The sequence below is a fragment of the Telmatherina bonti genome (assembly GCF_933228915.1).
Source record: "Telmatherina bonti genome assembly, chromosome: 20".
In the NCBI taxonomy this organism is placed as follows: Eukaryota; Metazoa; Chordata; class Actinopteri; order Atheriniformes; family Telmatherinidae; genus Telmatherina; species Telmatherina bonti.
In genome coordinates, this window is record NC_136618.1 from 2,069,512 (window position 1) to 2,090,099 (window position 20,588).

Genomic DNA, 20,588 nt, shown 5'->3' on the forward strand with positions numbered 1-20,588 from the left:
AAAACATTACACAGCACTGAGTCAGCTTTGTACAGAAGCGTAGAGCTGTCATCCTCATAAAGAAAAAAAAGTTTGGGCCTTATCACGTTGTAACGTGATAGTTTTTTTGTAAAAACGTGAAATGTATCACGTTATAACATGATAAGTTTTATTGTAAAAACGTATAACCACTTGAACCCTGGAGGGATTATATCTCTCGGCTGGCCTGGGAACGCCTCGGGATCCCCCCCGCAGAGTTGGTAAATGTGGCTGGGGAGAGGGAAGTCTGGGCTTCCCTGCTTCGGCTACTGCCCCCGCGACCCGACCCCGGATAAGCGGCAGAGGAGGGATGGATGGATGGCACTTCAATGCACCTAAGATGATGTAGTTTGCATTCATAGCGATTCTCATGTCGCTCAAGCTTCAATCAGAAATTATGGCACGGGGATCGGACTAATTTTTCCTTCTGTACAGACCCCTGCCTTTTAAAACTGTCCCTAAACTCCGCATATTTATTACAATGTGATCCAAAGTGTTCCAAAGCACCATAATTTCACAATGTCTCAACCCAAGTATGAAGAAAAACTATCAAGTCCTGTAAATGAGCCATTTTCCGATCCACCCCGCACACAAATTCCTCATCTAAAGTCGAAAATAACCAAGTTCACGTTTTCAGATACGTGATATAGTCAGGATTTAGAGCTCATCATAGCACAGACAGCACTGGTGAAAGTCTAATGATCTTCTCATGGCCTCAGATAAAGGACTTCTGTCTGGACTCATTCTTTTAGATCTCAGTTCTTCATTCGACACTATTGATCACAATATTCTGCTACAGAGGCTGGAACATGTTATTGGGATTAAAGGGACCGCATTAGACTGGTTCCAGTCATATTTATCTGATAGATTTCAGTTTGTAAATGTAAATGATGAGTCTTCCTCACACACCAGGGTAAGTCATGGAGTTCCTCAGGGTTCTGTACTTGGACCAATACTTTTAACATTATACATGCTTCCCTTAGGAAATACACAACTCACAAAAAGTTCGGGATATTTGGCTTTCAGGTGAAATTTATGGAAAATGCAATATGTTGATGCTACAGTGATATAATATCATAAAAGTAAGACATTTAAGTAGAAGGATGCACTACTGATTTCCTCATCTCAAAAAATTCATTCAACACAAAAGGTAACAACAATGGTAGTTACACCACAACAAAAAATGTGAACGTCTCAATATCTGGTCATGTGCCCTTGAGCATCAATTACAGCTTGACAACGACGTCTCATGCTGTTCACAAGGCAACTTATTGCCTGCTGAGGCATGGCATCCCACTCTTCTTGAAGGGCAGCCCTCAGGTCATTGAGGTTCTGGGGTGCAGGGTCTCGAGCCTCTACACGACGGCTCAGCTGATCCCACAGGTTTTCAATGGGATTCAGGTCTGGAGAGAGTGCAGGCCGTTCCATTTGAGGTACACCAGTCTCCAACAGCCGTTCCCTGATGATGCGGCCTCGATGAGCAGGAGCATTGTCGTCCATGAAGATGAAATTAGGCCTGTGCTGTTCATGTAGGGGCACAATCACTGGATTAATGATGTTATTCAGGTAGTATGGGCTTGTCACTGTACCATTCACAAAGTGTAGGGCAGTTCTGTACCAAGTGGACACCCCTGCCCACACTGTAACACCGCCACCACCAAAAGCTGGCCTGGTGACAACAGTGGCTGATGCATAGCGCTCTCCCTGACGTCTCCAACATCGTTGCCGGCCATCATTTCTGCTCAGTGTGAATCGACTTTCATCAGAGAACAGCACTGAGGCCCACTGGTTCCTCGTCCAGCGTAAATGCTCCCTGGCCCATGCAAGACGATGATGCCTGTGCCTGGTGGTGTGGTCAGGTACCCGTGCAGGTCGTCTAGCACGCAGACCACGCTGATGGAAACGGTTTGGAATGGTCTGACGTGACACTTGGGTGCCTCTCACCTCTCTTAAACGTGCCTGGAGTTGAGTGGCATTCATCATCCGGTTTCTCAGGGCAGTGTTCACAATGTAGCGGTCATCAGCACGGGATGTGGCCAAAGGACGTCCACTTCTAGGCCTTTCTGTGACTCTTCCAGTCTCTCCATATCTCTGTTGCAACCTGCTGATGACACTCCAAGCTCAGTGGCCACTTCTGTCTGAGAACGTCCTGTTTGAAGCATGGCAATGGCAAGGGACTGTTGTTCCATTGTTAGGTGTCGTCTTGGTCTCATGATGTCAAAATGTGAACAGCATGATGAGGACAACTGTTTAAACACCAGCTCTAATTGAACCAGGACATTTATTGGTCAATTCAAGGATCACACACCTGCCGTGATTTTTGCCGTTAAGCTCCTTGTTAGAGAACAGCAACTTGTGCAAAATTTATTGAAACATTTAACAGTTGGACATGTGCATTTAAAAGCTTAGAGAAGATCACATTAAGTTCACCTGTACAGGTTTGAATGCATTTTAGGCTTGTTGGGAAATTTCACCCAAAAGCTGAATATCCCTAACTTTTTGTGAATAGTGTATCAGGCAGCATGGTATAAATGTTCATTGCTATGCGGATGACACTCAGATCTACCTCTCCATGAAGCCAGATGAAACCAATCAGTTTCTTAGATTACAAAGATGTCTTACAGACATCAAGACCTGGATGACTCTGAATTTTCTCCTTTTAAACTCAGACAAGACAGAGGTCGTTATCTTCAGGTCTGAAAAACTTGGAACTAAATCATCCAGTTATGTAATTAATCTGGATGGCATTAATCTGGCCTCCAGTACCACTGTGAGGAATCTTGTCTTTTAGCTCACATTTAAAACAGGTTTCTAGAACCGCCTTCTTCCAGCTGCGTAATATTGCATAAATTAGGAGCATCTTGTCTCAGAAAGATGCAGAAAAATGAGTCCATGCCTTTATTACTTCCAGACTGGATTACTGTAATTCCTTATTTATGGGTTGTCCCAAATATGCCCTGAAAAGTCTCCATCTGATCCAAAATGCTGCAGCGAGGGTTCTGATGAGGACTAGCAGGAGAGATCATTTTTCACCAGTTTTAGCCTCTCTACACTGGCTCCCTGTTAAATCCAGGATAAAGTTTAAAATTCTTCTCCTCACATATAAAGCTCTCCATGACCAAGCTCCGTTGTACATAAAAGATCTTATAGTTCCATATATTCCAAATAGAGCACTTGGCTCTCAGACTGCAGGTTTACTGGTGGTTCCCAGAGTCTCAAAGAGTACTATGGGAGGAAGGGCCTTTAGCTATCAGGCTCCTCTCTTATGGAACCAGCTCCCACCGTGGGTTCAGGAGGCAGACTCCCTCCACACCTTTAAGATGGAGCTGAAAACCTTCCTTTTCCATGATTCTTATAGTTAGGATATGAGCATCTCCTGAGTTGGAGTCTGCATGTACGGGACCCAACTGTCCAGGTTCTGCTCATTGCTCTTATAGTTATGGGTAGTCTAGACATCCATTACTGTACATGTTGTTCTGTCTTTCCTGTCCTCTCCACCCCAACCAGTCGAGGCAGATGGCTGCCCTCCCTGAGCCGGGTTCTGCCGGAGGTTTTCTTCCTGTTAAAGGGGAGTTTTTTCCTTCCCACTGTCGCCTCGTGCAGCTCAGGATGGAGGACTGGATCCAAGTCATGACTCGATGCAATCAGTTGGTTTCTATTATAGGACATGTATGAATTGACTTGAAATGATGTGGATGTAAAGTGTCCTGAGACAACATTGTTGTGAAGTGGCGCTGTACAAATAAAGTTGAATTGAATTGAATTGATATGTTTCACATTTTTCAATAAAACTATCACGTAATAACGTAATAAGGCCCAAACTTTTTCTATGAGGATGATGCCTCTAAGCTTCCGTAGCTTTGATAAAAGTATTTAATGACATTCTCTTAGCAAACGACTCTGGTGATGAAACTATTCTTATTTTATTGGACTTGACAGCAGCATTTGACACTGTTGATCACAACACTTTAATGGCTCGGTTATGCTGACTAGTGGGTATCTGTGGTACTGCATTGGAGTGGTTCAATTCCTATCTGACAGAAGCATGAGTGTGAGTTTAGGAAATGTTGAATCCAGCTCTGCGTCCTAATGGGATTCCACAGGGGTCGGTTTTAGGGCCCCTGCTTTTCTCTGTATTTACTGCCCCTGGGATCAATCCTGAGAAGGCATGGCATCTCATTTCAGTTTTATGCTGATGATAGTCAGATATACATGCCTCTTAAAAAGAAAAAGGCTTCTCCATTGCTCCTCTTGTAGCATGTCTGGAGGACATCAAAGTCTGGTTGGCTCTAAACTTCCTGCATCTTAATGAAGAAAAAACTGAAGTTATGGTGTTTGGTCCCAGTGGAGCTCGTGAACCCCTGCCTGTTGATTTTGGCCTGTTCGCAGGTTTTTTAAAGTCAACAGTGTCTCACTTGGGTTTTAAGATGGACAGTGATTTTAAACCGGATCAGCAAATCAGTTCTGTAGTAGGGTCCAGCTTTTTCCACATCAGACAGCTGGCTAAAGCCAAACCTTTTCTTGCACAGCAGCACTTAGAAACAGTAATCCATGCCTTCGTTACATCTCGGCTGGATTACTGTAAGGATCTTTATTTCGGGGTGAGCCAGTCCTCCCTCCCACGTCTCCAGTTGGTGCAAAACGCAGCTGCATGCCTCCTAACTGGAGTACGTAAGAGGGAACATATAACACCCATCCTGGCCTCCCTCCACTGGCTGCCAGGGACCTACAGGATTCATTTGAAGATTATTTTATTTGTTTTTAAATCTTTAAATGTTCCGGCCCCTCCTTACCTCTCTGAGCTTCTCCACCCCCACACTCCTGCCCGGTGCCTCAGGTCAGCTGACCTGCTGCTCTGGATGTACCGAGGTCCACACAGAAGATTAGAAGGGACAGAGCTTTTTATGTTGCCAGTTCTAAACTGTGAAATGGCTTTCTCTCCACATGAGACAAGCCTCCTCCCTGTCCATGTTTAAAACTCATCTTAAAACCCATTTTTATTCCTTGGCCTTTAACCCAACGTAAGACAGTTCCCAGTCAGTGTGCTTTAGTTTATTTTTTTATCATTGGTTTTATTTACTATTTATTCAATTTGTTTTATTGTTTTAATTCCATATTCCTTGTATGACCTGTTGTTTTATTGTGTTATTTATTTGCATTTGAACTGTTTAATTCTGTTTTTATTTTGGCCGATTGTGTACAGCACTTTGTTTCAACTCTGGTACTTTTAAAGGGCTTTATAAATAAAGTTGAGTTGAGTTGAAAAATAAAGTAAAAAAAAAAAAAAAAAAAAAAAAAAAAAAACAACAACATTTTTTTGTTTTGTTGTTTTCCTGAACTGTGGAGCTTTATTTTGAAAGACGTTGAGCTAACGTCCGGTCCGTCTTCTTCCTGCTGTTCGTCTGCGCGCGAGATAAGAAGACACTCCGTTCCGCTGCGCTCCGGGCACTACTTTATTACCGCCAGCTCCATGGTGCTGCAGGTGTAGTTCAGGGTGGAGCAGGTGTAGTTCAGGGTTTAGCAGGTGTAGTTCAGGGTGGAGCAGGTGTAGTTCAGGGTTTAGCAGGTGTAGTTCAGGGTGGAGCAGGTGTAGTTCAGGGTGGAGCAGGTGTAGTTTAGGGTGGAGCAGGTGTAGTTCAGGGTGGAGCAGGTGTAGTTCAGGGTTTAGCAGGTGTAGTTTAGGGTGGAGCAGGTGTAGTTTAGGGTGTAGTTCAGGGTGGAGCAGGTGTAGTTCAGGGTTTAGCAGGTGTAGTTTAGGGTGGAGCAGGTGTAGTTTAGGGTGTAGTTCAGGGTGGAGCAGCTGCAGACATGTCCAGCCCGCAGAGCAGCGCGGGGATCCAGCGGCTTCTCCTGAAACTCCATGAATCCCTTCCGGACGAAGACAAGCGAGCGGCGGCGCTGAGATGCCACGACCTGGTGGGGGATTTGGGGCAGGAGGTCATGCTGACACCCGGCCACGACCAGCTCGGTAAGACACGTTCTGACGGTTCTGGACCGAACCTCCTCCTCCTGCTGGTGCGTTTTACCGAGTCATGCAGCTTTAACATGTATATACTCTCAGGAAATCAGGATGTTTACGTGTTTTTGTTTTATTGATCAGTTTGTGACACTAGAAATACTTGTAAACTCTGATAAGGTGGGACTAAGTTGTGTCCTACGGTGGCCGACGGGTTCAAACGCGCTGTAGGGAAACGCTGCAAAGCTAAAAACTTCATGCAAAAGAAGAAAAACGCTGCAAATAAAGAAACGAACTGCGAAAACAGAAAAGAGCTGAATGGTTCTACCCGAGAGACAAACAAAGGGACACCGGTTCTGGAGGAAGTTTGCACGCAGGAGAAGAACTACTTCCAGTGGAGTTGCCACCACGTAGTCTATGTTTGCCAGTCCAGTAAAATACGGAATCGTCCTTTAATCGACAGACAAACGTTGTGTCTCGGATTGATTCAATAGGGGAAATAAAGAACTAAATAAAACACAGAAAATACAACAGCCAGTAAATGTCTTTTCAGGCAGAATCCCGCAGGTCCAGCCTCCGCTCCTCTGCGCCTGTGTGTTGGACAGTAAATTATTTATTAATGTTGTTAAACTGTGATGATGACATGACTTTCCTTCCAGCCACGAGACACAGCAAACATATACAGTCCAAAATGTAGGTATTGCACGAGGAGCAGCGTTTCACAACGCAATGCGCAGCGTCCCACCGTGGTCCCATCATGGTCCCACCGTGGTCCCATCGTGGTCCATCATGGTCCCATCGTGGTCCATCATGGTCCCATCGTGGTCCATCATTGTCCCATCGTGGTCCAACATGGTCCCACCGTGGTCCAACATGGTCCAACATGGTCCCACCATGGTCCAACATGGTCCCATCATGGTTCCAACATGGTCCCACCATGGCCCAACATGGTCCCACCGTGGTCCAATATGGTCCCACCATGGCCCAACATGGTCCCATCGTGGTCCCACCGTGGTCCAACATGGTCCCATCGTGGTCCAACATGGTTCCACCATGGTCCCACCATGGTCCCATCGTGGTCCAACATGGTTCCACCATGGTCCCATCGTGGTCCAACATGGTTCCACCATGGTCCCATCGTGGTCCAACATGGTTCCACCATGGTCCCATCGTGGTCCAACATGGTTCCACCATGGTCCCACCATGGTCCCACCGTGGTCCAACATGGTCCCACCGTGGTCCCATCGTGGTCCAACATGGTTCCACCATGGTCCCATCGTGGTCCAACATGGTTCCACCATGGTCCCACCATGGTCCCACCGTGGTCCAACATGGTCCCACCATGGTCCCACCGTGGTCGCATCGTGGTCCAACATGGTCCCACCATGGTCCATCATGGTCCCACCGTGGTCCAACATGGTCCCATCGTGGTCCAACATGGTCCCATCGTGGTCCAACATGGTCCCATCGTGGTCCAACATGATCCCACCGTGGTCCAACATGATCCCACCGTGGTCCAACATGGTCCCATCATGGTCCCACCATGGTCCAACATGGTCCCATCGTGGTCCAACATGGTCCCACCATGGTTCCACCATGGTCCCATCATGGTCCCACCATGGTCCAACATGGTCCCATCGTGGTCCAACATGGTCCCACCATGGTCCCACCATGGTCCCATCATGGTCCCACCATGGTCCATCATGGTCCCACCATGGTCCAACATGGTCCATCATGGTCCCACCATGGTCCAACATGGTCCATCATGGTCCCACCATGGTCCAACATGGTCCCATCATGGTCCCAACATGGTCCCACCGTGGTCCAACATGGTCCAATATGGTCCCACCATGGCCCAACATGGTCCCATCGTGGTCCCACCGTGGTCCAACATGGTCCCATCGTGGTCCCACCGTGGTCCAACATGGTCCCACCGTGGTCCCATCGTGGTCCAACATGGTTCCACCATGGTCCCATCGTGGTCCAACATGGTTCCACCATGGTCCCACCATGGTCCCACCGTGGTCCAACATGGTCCCACCGTGGTCCAACATGGTCCCACTGTGGTCCTACATGGTCCCATCGTGGTCCAACATGGTTCCACCATGGTCCCACCGTGGTCGCATCATGGTCCAACATGGTCCCACCATGGTCCAACATGGTCCCATCGTGGTCCAACATGGTCCCACCATGGTCCAACATGGTCCCATCGTGGTCCAACATGGTTCCACCATGGTCCCACCGTGGTCCATCATGGTCCCACCATGGTCCAACATGGTCCCATCGTGGTCCAACATGGTCCCATCGTGGTCCAACATGGTCCCATCGTGGTCCACCATGGTTCCACCATGGTTCCACCATGGTCCCATCATGGTCCCACCATGGTCCAACATGGTCCCACCATGGTCCCACCATGGTCCCACCGTGGTCCCACCATGGTCCAAGATGGTCCCACCGTGGTCCCACCATGGTCCCACCCTGGTCCCATCGTGGTCCCATCGTGGTCCCACCCTGGTCCCATCGTGGTCCAATATGGTCCCACCGTGGTCCCACCGTGTTCCCACCGTGGTCCCATCGTGGTCCAATATGGTCCCACCGTGGTCCCACCGTGGTCCCACCCTGGTCCCATCTTGGTCCCATCTTGGTCCCATCATGGTCCCACCGTGGTCCAATATGGTCCCACCATGGTCCCATCATGGTCCCATCATGGTCCCACCGTGGTCCAATATGGTCCCACCATGGTCCCATCATGGTCCCACCGTGGTCCAACATGGTCCCACCGTGGTCCAACATGGTCCCATCGTGGTCCAACATGGTCCCATCGTGGTCCCATCGTGGTCCAACATGGTTCCACCATGGCCCAACATGGTTCCACCATGGTCCAACATGGTCCCACCATGGTCCAACATGGTCCCACCCTGGTCCCATCGTGGTCCAATATGGTCCCACCGTGGTCCCACCCTGGTCCAATATGGTCCCATCGTGGTCCCATCATGGTCCCACCGTGGTCCTGCCATGGTCCCATCATGGTCCAACATGGTCCCACCGTGGTCCCGCCGTGGTCCCATCATGGTCCAACCGTGGTCCCACCGTGGTCCCATCATGGTCCCACCATGGTCCCATCATGGTCCAACATGGTCCCACCGTGGTCCCACCGTGGTCCCATCATGGTCCAACATGGTCCCACCGTGGTCCCACCGTGGTCCCACCATGGTCCCACCATGGTCCCACCATGGTCCCATCATGGTCCAACATGGTCCCACCGTGGTCCCATCATGGTCCCATCATGGTCCCACCATGGTCCCACCATGGTCCCATCATGGTCCAACATGGTCCCACCGTGGTCCCATCATGGTCCCACCCTGGTCCCATCGTGGTCCAATATGGTCCCACCGTGGTCCCACCGTGGTCCCATCGTGGTCCAATATGGTCCCACCGTGGTCCCACCCTGGTCCCATCTTGGCCCCATCTTGGTCCCACCCTGGTCCCACCCTGGTCCCATCTTGGTCCCATCTTGGTCCCATCTTGGTCCCATCATGGTCCCATCATGGTCCCACCGTGGTCCAATATGGTCCCACCATGGTCCCATCATGGTCCCATCATGGTCCCACCGTGGTCCAATATGGTCCCACCATGGTCCCATCATGGTCCCACCGTGGTCCAACATGGTCCCACCGTGGTCCAACATGGTCCCATCGTGGTCCAACATGGTCCCATCGTGGTCCCATCGTGGTCCAATATGGTCCCACCGTGGTCCCACCGTGGTCCCACCCTGGTCCCATCTTGGTCCCATCTTGGTCCCATCATGGTCCCACCGTGGTCCTGCCATGGTCCCATCATGGTCCAACATGGTCCCACCGTGGTCCCGCCGTGGTCCCATCATGGTCCAACCGTGGTCCCACCGTGGTCCCATCATGGTCCCACCATGGTCCCATCATGGTCCAACATGGTCCCACCGTGGTCCCACCGTGGTCCCATCATGGTCCAACATGGTCCCACCGTGGTCCCACCGTGGTCCCACCATGGTCCCACCATGGTCCCACCATGGTCCCATCATGGTCCAACATGGTCCCACCGTGGTCCCATCATGGTCCCATCATGGTCCCACCATGGTCCCACCATGGTCCCATCATGGTCCAACATGGTCCCACCGTGGTCCCATCATGGTCCCACCCTGGTCCCATCGTGGTCCAATATGGTCCCACCGTGGTCCCACCGTGGTCCCATCGTGGTCCAATATGGTCCCACCGTGGTCCCACCCTGGTCCCATCTTGGCCCCATCTTGGTCCCACCCTGGTCCCACCCTGGTCCCATCTTGGTCCCATCTTGGTCCCATCTTGGTCCCATCATGGTCCCACCGTGGTCCAATATGGTCCCACCATGGTCCCATCATGGTCCCACCGTGGTCCAATATGGTCCCACCATGGTCCCATCATGGTCCCACCGTGGTCCAATATGGTCCCACCATGGTCCCACCATGGTCCCATCATGGTCCCACCATGGTCCCAACATGGTCCCATCGTGGTCCAACATGGTCCAACATGGTCCCACCGTGGTCCCACCGTGGTCCCATCATGGTCCAACATGGTCCCATCGTGGTCCAACATGGTTCCACCATGGTTCCACCATGGTCCCATCATGGTCCCACCATGGTCCCACCGTGGTCCCATCATGGTCCAACATGGTCCCACCGTGGTCCCACCGTGGTCCCATCATGGTCCCACCATGGTCCCATCATGGTCCAACATGGTCCCACCGTGGTCCCATCATGGTCCCACCATGGTCCCACCATGGTCCCATCATGGTCCAACATGGTCCCACCGTGGTCCCATCATGGTCCCACCCTGGTCCCATCGTGGTCCAATATGGTCCCACCGTGGTCCCACCGTGGTCCCACCCTGGTCCCACCCTGGTCCCATCTTGGTCCCATCTTGGTCCCATCATGGTCCCACCGTGGTCCAATATGGTCCCACCGTGGTCCCACCGTGGTCCCACCCTGGTCCCACCCTGGTCCCATCTTGGTCCCATCTTGGTCCCATCATGGTCCAATATGGTCCCACCATGGTCCCATCATGGTCCCACCGTGGTCCAATATGGTCCCACCATGGTCCCATCATGGTCCCACCGTGGTCCAATATGGTCCCACCATGGTCCCATCATGGTCCCATCATGGTCCCATCATGGTCCCACCATGGTCCAACATGGTCCCATCGTGGTCCAACATGGTCCCATCGTGGTCCAACATGGTCCAACATGGTCCCACCGTGGTCCCACCGTGGTCCCATCATGGTCCAACATGGTCCCATCGTGGTCCAACATGGTTCCACCATGGTTCCACCATGGTCCCATCATGGTCCCACCATGGTCCCACCGTGGTCCCACCGTGGTCCCATCATGGTCCAACATGGTCCCACCGTGGTCCCACCGTGGTCCCACCGTGGTCCCATCATGGTCCCACCATGGTCCCATCATGGTCCAACATGGTCCCACCGTGGTCCCATCATGGTCCCACCATGGTCCCACCATGGTCCCATCATGGTCCAACATGGTCCCACCGTGGTCCCATCATGGTCCCACCCTGGTCCCATCGTGGTCCAATATGGTCCCACCGTGGTCCCACCGTGGTCCCATCGTGGTCCAATATGGTCCCACCGTGGTCCCACCGTGGTCCCACCCTGGTCCCACCCTGGTCCCATCTTGGTCCAACATGGTCCCACCGTGGTCCCATCATGGTCCCACCCTGGTCCCATCGTGGTCCAATATGGTCCCACCATGGTCCCACCGTGGTCCCATCGTGGTCCAATATGGTCCCACCGTGGTCCCACCCTGGTCCCACCCTGGTCCCATCTTGGTCCCATCTTGGTCCCATCTTGGTCCCACCCTGGTCCCATCTTGGTCCCATCTTGGTCCCATCATGGTCCCACCGTGGTCCAATATGGTCCCACCATGGTCCCATCATGGTCCCATCATGGTCCAACATGGTCCCATCGTGGTCCAACATGGTCCCACCGTGGTCCCACCGTGGTCCCATCATGGTCCAACATGGTCCCACCGTGGTCCAATATGGTCCCACCGTGGTCCCACCGTGGTCCCATCGTGGTCCAATATGGTCCCACCGTGGTCCCACCGTGGTCCCACCGTGGTCCCACCCTGGTCCCACCCTGGTCCCATCTTGGTCCCATCTTGGTCCCATCTTGGTCCCACCCTGGTCCCATCTTGGTCCCATCTTGGTCCCATCATGGTCCCACCGTGGTCCAATATGGTCCCACCATGGTCCCATCATGGTCCCATCATGGTCCAACATGGTCCCATCGTGGTCCAACATGGTCCCACCGTGGTCCCACCGTGGTCCCACCGTGGTCCCACCATGGTCCCACCATGGTCCAACATGGTCCAACATGGTCCCACCGTGGTCCCACCGTGGTCCCACCGTGGTCCCATCATGGTCCCACCATGGTCCCACCATGGTCCCAACATGGTCCAACATGGTCCCACCGTGGTCCCATCATGGTCCCACCGTGGTCCAACATGGTCCCACCGTGGTCCCACCATGGTCCCATCATGGTCCCACCATGGTCCAACCTGGTCCCATCGTGGTCCAACATGGTCCCACCATGGTTCCACCATGGTCCCATCATGGTCCCACCATGGTCCATCATGGTCCCACCATGGTCCAACATGGTCCATCATGGTCCCACCATGGTCCAACATGGTCCATCATGGTCCCACCATGGTCCAACATGGTCCCATCATGGTCCCAACATGGTCCCACCGTGGTCCAACATGGTCCAATATGGTCCCACCATGGCCCAACATGGTCCCATCGTGGTCCCACCGTGGTCCAACATGGTCCCATCGTGGTCCCATCGTGGTCCAACATGGTCCCACCGTGGTCCCATCGTGGTCCAACTTGGTTCCACCATGGTCCCATCGTGGTCCAACATGGTTCCACCATGGTCCCACCATGGTCCCACCGTGGTCCAACATGGTCCCACCGTGGTCCAACATGGTCCCACTGTGGTCCTACATGGTCCCATCGTGGTCCAACATGGTTCCACCATGGTCCCACCGTGGTCGCATCATGGTCCAACATGGTCCCACCATGGTCCAACATGGTCCCACCATGGTCCAACATGGTCCCATCGTGGTCCAACATGGTTCCACCATGGTCCCACCGTGGTCCATCATGGTCCCACCATGGTCCAACATGGTCCCATCGTGGTCCAACATGGTTCCACCGTGGTCCCACCCTGGTCCCATCTTGGTCCCATCTTGGTCCCATCTTGGTCCCATCATGGTCCCATCATGGTCCCATCTTGGTCCCATCATGGTCCCATCTTGGTCCCATCATGGTCCCACCGTGGTCCAATATGGTCCCACCATGGTCCCACCATGGTCCCATCATGGTCCCATCATGGTCCCACCGTGGTCCAATATGGTCCCGCCATGGTCCCATCATGGTCCCATCATGGTCCCACCATGGTCCCACCATGGCCCAACATGGTTCCACCATGGTCCAACATGGTCCCACCATGGTCCAACATGGTCCCACCCTGGTCCCATCGTGGTCCAATATGGTCCCACCGTGGTCCCATCATGGTCCCACCCTGGTCCAATATGGTCCCATCGTGGTCCCATCATGGTCCCACCGTGGTCCCGCCATGGTCCCATCATGGTCCAACATGGTCCCACCATGGTCCCACCGTGGTCCCGCCGTGGTCCCGCCGTGGTCCCACCGTGGTCCCATCATGGTCCCACCATGGTCCCATCATGGTCCAACATTGTCCCATCATGGTCCAACATGGTCCCACCGTGGTCCCATCATGGTCCCACCGTGGTCCCATCATGGTCCAACATGGTCCCACCGTGGTCCCACCGTGGTCCCATCATGGTCCAACATGGTCCCACCGTGGTCCCACCGTGGTCCCACCGTGGTCCCATCATGGTCCCACCATGGTCCCACCATGGTCCCATCATGGTCCAACATGGTCCCATCATGGTCCCATCGTGGTCCAATATGGTCCCACCGTGGTCCCACCGTGGTCCCATCATGGTCCAACATGGTCCCACCGTGGTCCCACCGTGGTCCCACCGTGGTCCCACCGTGGTCCCATCATGGTCCCACCATGGTCCCATCATGGTCCCACCGTGGTCCCATCATGGTCCCACCGTGGTCCAATATGGTCCCACCATGGTCCCACCATGGTCCCATCATGGTCCCATCATGGTCCCACCGTGGTCCAATATGGTCCCGCCATGGTCCCATCATGGTCCCATCATGGTCCCACCATGGTCCCACCATGGCCCAACATGGTTCCACCATGGTCCAACATGGTCCCACCATGGTCCAACATGGTCCCACCCTGGTCCCATCGTGGTCCAATATGGTCCCACCGTGGTCCCATCATGGTCCCACCCTGGTCCAATATGGTCCCATCGTGGTCCCATCATGGTCCCACCGTGGTCCCGCCATGGTCCCATCATGGTCCAACATGGTCCCACCATGGTCCCACCGTGGTCCCGCCGTGGTCCCGCCGTGGTCCCACCGTGGTCCCATCATGGTCCCACCATGGTCCCATCATGGTCCAACATGGTCCCATCATGGTCCAACATGGTCCCACCGTGGTCCCATCATGGTCCCACCGTGGTCCCATCATGGTCCAACATGGTCCCACCGTGGTCCCACCGTGGTCCCATCATGGTCCAACATGGTCCCACCGTGGTCCCACCGTGGTCCCATCATGGTCCCACCATGGTCCCACCATGGTCCCATCATGGTCCAACATGGTCCCATCATGGTCCCATCGTGGTCCAATATGGTCCCACCGTGGTCCCACCGTGGTCCCATCATGGTCCAACATGGTCCCACCGTGGTCCCACCGTGGTCCCACCGTGGTCCCATCATGGTCCCACCATGGTCCCATCATGGTCCCACCATGGTCCCATCATGGTCCAACATGGTCCATCATGGTCCCATCATGGTCCCACCCTGGTCCCATCGTGGTCCAATATGGTCCCACCGTGGTCCCACCGTGGTCCCATCGTGGTCCAATATGGTCCCACCGTGGTCTCACCGTGGTCCCACCGTGGTCCCATCGTGGTCCAATATGGTCCCACCGTGGTCCCACCGTGGTCCCATCTTGGTCCCATCTTGGTCCCACCCTGGTCCCATCTTGGTCCCATCTTGGTCCCATCATGGTCCCACCGTGGTCCCACCATGGTCCCACCGTGGTCCAACATGGTCCCATCGTGGTCCAACATGGTCCCATCGTGGTCCCATCGTGGTCCAACATGGTTCCACCATGGCCCAACATGGTTCCACCATGGTCCAACATGGTCCCACCATGGTCCAACATGGTCCCACCCTGGTCCCATCGTGGTCCAATATGGTCCCACCGTGGTCCCACCCTGGTCCAATATGGTCCCATCGTGGTCCCATCATGGTCCCACCGTGGTCCTGCCATGGTCCCATCATGGTCCAACATGGTCCCACCGTGGTCCCGCCGTGGTCCCATCATGGTCCAACCGTGGTCCCACCGTGGTCCCATCATGGTCCCACCATGGTCCCATCATGGTCCAACATGGTCCCACCGTGGTCCCACCGTGGTCCCATCATGGTCCAACATGGTCCCACCGTGGTCCCACCGTGGTCCCACCGTGGTCCCACCATGGTCCCACCATGGTCCCACCATGGTCCAACATGGTCCCACCGTGGTCCCATCATGGTCCCATCATGGTCCCACCATGGTCCCACCATGGTCCCATCATGGTCCAACATGGTCCCACCGTGGTCCCATCATGGTCCCACCCTGGTCCCATCGTGGTCCAATATGGTCCCACCGTGGTCCCACCGTGGTCCCATCGTGGTCCAATATGGTCCCACCGTGGTCCCACCCTGGTCCCATCTTGGCCCCATCTTGGTCCCACCCTGGTCCCACCCTGGTCCCATCTTGGTCCCATCTTGGTCCCATCTTGGTCCCATCATGGTCCCACCGTGGTCCAATATGGTCCCACCATGGTCCCATCATGGTCCCACCGTGGTCCAATATGGTCCCACCATGGTCCCATCATGGTCCCACCGTGGTCCAATATGGTCCCACCATGGTCCCACCATGGTCCCACCATGGTCCCATCATGGTCCCACCATGGTCCAACATGGTCCCACCATGGTCCCATCATGGTCCCACCGTGGTCCAATATGGTCCCACCATGGTCCCATCATGGTCCCACCGTGGTCCAATATGGTCCCACCATGGTCCCACCATGGTCCCATCATGGTCCCACCATGGTCCAACATGGTCCCATCGTGGTCCAACATGGTCCAACATGGTCCCACCGTGGTCCCACCGTGGTCCCATCATGGTCCAACATGGTCCCATCGTGGTCCAACATGGTCCCACCGTGGTCCCAACATGGTTCCACCATGGTCCAACATGGTCCCACCATGGTCCAACATGGTCCCACCCTGGTCCCATCGTGGTCCAATATGGTCCCACCGTGGTCCCATCATGGTCCCACCCTGGTCCAATATGGTCCCATCGTGGTCCCATCATGGTCCCACCGTGGTCCCGCCATGGTCCCATCATGGTCCAACATGGTCCCACCATGGTCCCACCGTGGTCCCTCCGTGGTCCCACCGTGGTCCCATCATGGTCCCACCATGGTCCCATCATGGTCCAACATGGTCCCATCATGGTCCAACATGGTCCCACCGTGGTCCCATCATGGTCCCACCGTGGTCCCATCATGGTCCAACATGGTCCCACCGTGGTCCCACCGTGGTCCCATCATGGTCCAACATGGTCCCACCGTGGTCCCACCGTGGTCCCACCGTGGTCCCACCGTGGTCCCATCATGGTCCCACCATGGTCCCATCATGGTCCAACATGGTCCCATCATGGTCCCATCGTGGTCCAATATGGTCCCACCGTGGTCCCACCGTGGTCCCATCATGGTCCAACATGGTCCCACCGTGGTCCCACCGTGGTCCCACCGTGGTCCCACCGTGGTCCCATCATGGTCCCACCATGGTCCCATCATGGTCCCACCATGGTCCCATCATGGTCCAACATGGTCCATCATGGTCCCATCATGGTCCCACCCTGGTCCCATCGTGGTCCAATATGGTCCCACCGTGGTCCCACCGTGGTCCCATCGTGGTCCAATATGGTCCCACCGTGGTCTCACCGTGGTCCCACCGTGGTCCCATCGTGGTCCAATATGGTCCCACCGTGGTCCCACCGTGGTCCCATCTTGGTCCCATCTTGGTCCCACCCTGGTCCCATCTTGGTCCCATCTTGGTCCCATCATGGTCCCACCGTGGTCCCACCATGGTCCCACCGTGGTCCAACATGGTCCCATCGTGGTCCAACATGGTCCCATCGTGGTCCCATCGTGGTCCAACATGGTTCCACCATGGCCCAACATGGTTCCACCATGGTCCAACATGGTCCCACCATGGTCCAACATGGTCCCACCCTGGTCCCATCGTGGTCCAATATGGTCCCACCGTGGTCCCACCCTGGTCCAATATGGTCCCATCGTGGTCCCATCATGGTCCCACCGTGGTCCTGCCATGGTCCCATCATGGTCCAACATGGTCCCATCGTGGTCCCGCCGTGGTCCCATCATGGTCCAACCGTGGTCCCACCGTGGTCCCATCATGGTCCCACCATGGTCCCATCATGGTCCAACATGGTCACACCGTGGTCCCACCGTGGTCCCATCATGGTCCAACATGGTCCCACCGTGGTCCCACCGTGGTCCCACCATGGTCCCACCATGGTCCCACCATGGTCCAACATGGTCCCACCGTGGTCCCATCATGGTCCCATCATGGTCCCACCATGGTCCCACCATGGTCCCATCATGGTCCAACATGGTCCCACCGTGGTCCCATCATGGTCCCACCCTGGTCCCATCGTGGTCCAATATGGTCCCACCGTGGTCCCACCGTGGTCCCATCGTGGTCCAATATGGTCCCACCGTGGTCCCACCCTGGTCCCATCTTGGCCCCATCTTGGTCCCACCCTGGTCCCACCCTGGTCCCATCTTGGTCCCATCTTGGTCCCATCTTGGTCCCATCATGGTCCCACCGTGGTCCAATATGGTCCCACCATGGTCCCATCATGGTCCCACCGTGGTCCAATATGGTCCCACCATGGTCCCATCATGGTCCCACCGTGGTCCAATATGGTCCCACCATGGTCCCACCATGGTCCCATCATGGTCCCACCATGGTCCAACATGGTCCCATCGTGGTCCAACATGGTCCAACATGGTCCCACCGTGGTCCCACCGTGGTCCCATCATGGTCCAACATGGTCCCATCGTGGTCCAACATGGTTCCACCATGGTTCCACCATGGTCCCATCATGGTCCCACCATGGTCCCACCGTGGTCCCATCATGGTCCAACATGGTCCCACCGTGGTCCCACCGTGGTCCCACCGTGGTCCCATCATGGTCCAACATGGTCCCACCGTGGTCCCACCGTGGTCCCACCGTGGTCCCATCATGGTCCCACCATGGTCCCATCATGGTCCAACATGGTCCCACCGTGGTCCCATCATGGTCCCACCATGGTCCCACCATGGTCCCATCATGGTACAACATGGTCCCACCGTGGTCCCATCATGGTCCCACCCTGGTCCCATCGTGGTCCAATATGGTCCCACCGTGGTCCCACCGTGGTCCCACCCTGGTCCCACCCTGGTCCCATCTTGGTCCCATCTTGGTCCCATCTTGGTCCCATCATGGTCCCACCGTGGTCCAATATGGTCCCACCATGGTCCCATCATGGTCCCACCGTGGTCCAATATGGTCCCACCATGGTCCCATCATGGTCCCACCGTGGTCCAATATGGTCCCACCATGGTCCCATCATGGTCCCATCATGGTCCCACCATGGTCCAACATGGTCCCATCGTGGTCCAACATGGTCCCATCGTGGTCCAACATGGTCCAACATGGTCCCACCGTGGTCCCACCGTGGTCCCATCATGGTCCAACATGGTCCCATCGTGGTCCAACATGGTTCCACCATGGTTCCACCATGGTCCCATCATGGTCCCACCATGGTCCCACCGTGGTCCCACCGTGGTCCCATCATGGTCCAACATGGTCCCACCGTGGTCCCACCATGGTCCCATCATGGTCCAACATGGTCCCACCGTGGTCCCATCATGGTCCCATCATGGTCCCACCATGGTCCCACCATGGTCCCATCATGGTCCAACATGGTCCCACCGTGGTCCCATCATGGTCCCACCCTGGTCCCATCGTGGTCCAATATGGTCCCACCGTGGTCCCACCGTGGTCCCATCGTGGTCCAATATGGTCCCACCGTGGTCCCACCGTGGTCCCACCCTGGTCCCACCCTGGTCCCATCTTGGTCCAACATGGTCCCACCGTGGTCCCATCATGGTCCCACCCTGGTCCCATCGTGGTCCAATATGGTCCCACCGTGGTCCCACCGTGGTCCCATCGTGGTCCAATATGGTCCCACCGTGGTCCCACCGTGGTCCCACCCTGGTCCCACCCTGGTCCCACCCTGGTCCCATCTTGGTCCCATCTTGGTCCCATCTTGGTCCCACCCTGGTCCCATCTTGGTCCCATCTTGGTCCCATCATGGTCCCACCGTGGTCCAATATGGTCCCACCATGGTCCCATCATGGTCCCATCATGGTCCAACATGGTCCCATCGTGGTCCAACATGGTCCCACCGTGGTCCCACCGTGGTCCCACCATGGTCCCACCATGGTCCCAACATGGTCCAACATGGTCCCACCGTGGTCCCACCGTGGTCCCACCGTGGTCCCATCATGGTCCCATCATGGTCCCATCATGGTCCCAACATGGTCCAACATGGTCCCACCGTGGTCCCATCATGGTCCCACCGTGGTCCAACATGGTCCCACCGTGGTCCCATCATGGTCCCACCATGGTCCCATCATGGTCCCACCATGGTCCAACCTGGTCCCATCGTGGTCCAACATGGTCCCACCATGGTTCCACCATGGTCCCATCATGGTCCCACCATGGTCCATCATGGTCCCACCATGGTCCAACATGGTCCATCATGGTCCCACCATGGTCCAACATGGTCCATCATGGTCCCACCATGGTCCATCATGGTCCCACCATGGTCCAACATGGTCCCATCATGGTCCCAACATGGTCCCACCGTGGTCCAACATGGTCCAATATGGTCCCACCATGGCCCAACATGGTCCCATCGTGGTCCCACCGTGGTCCAACATGGTCCCATCGTGGTCCCATCGTGGTCCAACATGGTCCCACCGTGGTCCCATCGTGGTCCAACTTGGTTCCACCATGGTCCCATCGTGGTCCAACATGGTTCCACCATGGTCCCACCATGGTCCCACCGTGGTCCAACATGGTCCCACCGTGGTCCAACATGGTCCCACTGTGGTCCTACATGGTCCCATCGTGGTCCAACATGGTTCCACCATGGTCCCACCGTGGTCGCATCATGGTCCAACATGGTCCCACCATGGTCCAACATGGTCCCACCATGGTCCAACATGGTCCCACCATGGTCCAACATGGTCCCATCGTGGTCCAACATGGTTCCACCATGGTCCCACCGTGGT

At 55.2% G+C, this 20,588-nt stretch overlaps 1 protein-coding gene across 3 annotated transcripts in view; it reads left to right on the forward strand.

Moving 5' to 3' along the window:
* The first annotated feature begins 5,448 nt into the window (after window positions 1-5,448).
* The window catches only part of prkdc (protein kinase, DNA-activated, catalytic subunit), a 146,513-nt gene continuing 131,373 nt past the window's right edge, over window positions 5,449-20,588 (forward strand). The window contains exons 1-2 of one of the 3 annotated variants that reach the window (XM_079259805.1): window positions 5,449-5,668; window positions 5,744-5,986. In XM_079259805.1, the coding sequence (XP_079115931.1) occupies window positions 5,827-5,986 (160 nt within the window). In that variant the 5' untranslated portion in view covers window positions 5,449-5,668; window positions 5,744-5,826. Of the gene's footprint in view, window positions 5,987-20,588 lie in introns of all 3 variants that reach the window. The other 2 variants (XM_079259806.1, XM_079259807.1) reach the window with 2 other exon arrangements.